The sequence below is a fragment of the Phalaenopsis equestris genome, unplaced genomic scaffold, assembly GCF_001263595.1.
Source record: "Phalaenopsis equestris unplaced genomic scaffold, ASM126359v1 Scaffold000464, whole genome shotgun sequence".
Lineage (NCBI taxonomy): Eukaryota > Viridiplantae > Streptophyta > Magnoliopsida > Asparagales > Orchidaceae > Phalaenopsis > Phalaenopsis equestris.
The window spans coordinates 1-2,228 of record NW_018164905.1 but is presented as its reverse complement, the minus strand read 5'-3'; the positions used below and the strand labels follow the sequence as shown (position 1 = coordinate 2,228).

Sequence of the window (2,228 nt, the reverse complement as noted above, 5' to 3'; positions counted from 1 at the left end):
CTTCCCCCTTTTTCAGCCCCTTTTTCAGAGTTTAAACCATGGAAACCATTTTTCTTTTTCTTTTCTTTCTGGACCATCCATTCATCCTCTAGGATCAGTCTGTTAAGGGATTTAGGATGTGCCAATCCCCTTACATTCCAACATATAAAGTTCATCATCCAATAGATACAGATTTTCCCCTCCTTCTTGCTTTAGTCATGTCCTCTAGAGCTTCTTTATGAGATTTTTTATCTCTGAGAATGTAACTTCCCCCTTTTTCAGAGTTTAAACCATGGAAACCATTTTTCTTTTTCTTTTCTTTCTGGACCAGCCATTCATCCTCTAGGATTGTCTGAAACTCCTTAATTAAGGATGTGTCAATCTGTTGTTCTCTCAGGGCAACCTCAGCCCCTAAATCCTGAATAGTATCCCCCACCATAGTTTTCCAGTCAGTGTTTCGAGCATCATTGGTTTTCTGGTTGCAGCCAGAAGGATCAGCTTCTGAAATATCATTTGCTTTAGCATTAACATCCTGCTGGTCAAGCAGGTCATCATTCACATCTTGGGCAAGGATGATACCCTGAAGGCCATCATCCTCACTGCCCTTGGTTATCTCCTGATTCAAAGGATTATCAAAATCCTCTTTTCTCAACAGCCCTACATCAACAGGTAAATGATCAACCTCCTTAGAAGAGGTCCCCCCAGCCGTTCTTCTGAGATGGGGATGGCTTTTGTAGCATTTATTATCAGTGTGCCCAAACAAACTACAATGGAAATAGTAGTATGGCTTCTGTTCAGCAACAATCCTTTGTCAATAGCCATTCTCAGTCCCCAACCAGATTTCCTCCACAGTAGGAAGGGTGATATCCCTTTCTACTAAAATTCTGGCTACTGAAGGTCTAGAAAGGTTGTAAGTAGGGACATACAACTTCAAAGGTTTCCCCAGAGCTTGACCAATATTGAACAGAACTTTATGATTAAAGAAATGAAGCTTCAACCCAGGAAGTTTAAACCAAATAGGAACTACAGGCAGCTCCTTGCTCGGGTCAAACTCAGTGGACCATTTTAAGATCTTCATAGTAATACCGTCAATCTGTAAACTCTGTTTTGAGAAAACTCTAGCATAATCATCTTCTCTTAACAATTTAATAAGGATGTGCCTGCCATCAATGAGACCCACCCTCCAAGCACCTTTGAGTTTAATGCCAACAAAGAATTTTCTAATGGCTTCCATTTTTGGGTGTCCCATCTGAAACTTACCAATGAGAGAAAATTTATAAACCTCAGTCAGTTTTTGTATCTCTGAATCATTATAAAAGATAGCCACTTTCCCATTTTTCCTACTCAGAGGTTTAATAAAAGAGTCAGCCGCCTCATGATAGCTCTGGGGGAAAACAAGGTCATCAAAATCCTTAACTGTATTCACATGCTAAGTTCTAATATATATATTTGAAAAGTAATAGTTTTTACTTTTAAATTATGAGACCAAACCGATCTCACATAAACAATAGTTTAAATAAATGAGCACAACAATGTAAGTGATATATCTATCCCGAAGAATAGACTTATTACTTACTACTAAAGTTTGATTAAATGAACTAAAAAATTTATGACATTTGTTTTAGTCTGTGGAACCATTTATGTTGATTGACAAGTTCCACTATCTAATATAAAAAATTAGATAGGGTTTATTTTAAACTGGGTTCTTAAAATTTTCTACAAGGGCAAGCCCCTATAATTAATTATATCTTAAATGGCAGAGGTCACCTAAGAAAACTCTTGATTTATATCAGAAAATATTATTTTCAAGAATTTCAAAGGGTAGGACTGTTGACCTCACTTTTGGTTGAGGTCAAGAAATTTCTTTAGTAGCCTAGGTCGAGCCATAGGACTTTCCTACTGACTAGTCTTAGAAAACTAGAAAAGGTACCCTCACCATTAGAAACTCAAAACTCTTCTCTTTACTTAACTTGAAGTTCCACATATTGGTCCTAACCTCTAATATTTAGTAGGTAAGATCATTATGGGGGAAGCTCAAGAAGAGTTCCTATAGAGCTACGTGTTGGTTTGGAGCTAAGGTATACAATACCCTCACCATACCCTCACAATACCTTGGCTAAATAACCAAATCACATCAATTGGACTTATAACCATGCCAATTGGCCCAAAGAAATGTTGTATTTGCTTTATAGCAAAATTTTACATCAAATTTGACCAGAAATTTGCATTGGTAAAACCTTTTGATCATC

General features: G+C 37.1%; 1 protein-coding gene across 1 annotated transcript; it reads right to left on the bottom strand.

Annotated features, from left to right (window-relative positions):
- Nucleotides 1-154: 154 nt before the first annotated feature.
- On the bottom strand, nucleotides 155-1,213 carry LOC110027901. The gene is made up of 2 exons (XM_020729525.1): nucleotides 816-1,213; nucleotides 155-743 (listed from the first exon to the last, which is right to left on the bottom strand). Exons 1-2 carry the CDS (start codon nucleotides 1,211-1,213, stop codon nucleotides 155-157), a joined length of 987 nt encoding a protein of 328 aa, XP_020585184.1.
- Between the last annotated feature and the right edge of the window lie 1,015 nt (nucleotides 1,214-2,228).

Bases quoted from the DNA above. Each gene is read 5' to 3' on its own strand.
- LOC110027901 (XM_020729525.1), bottom strand. From the start codon at position 1,213: ATGGAAGCCATTAGAAAATTCTTTGTTGGCATTAAACTCAAAGGTGCT. The intron at 744-815 runs GTTGGGGACTGA...TTTCCATTGTAG, and splicing joins CCTACTGTGGAGGAAATCTG to TTTGTTTGGGCACACTGATA.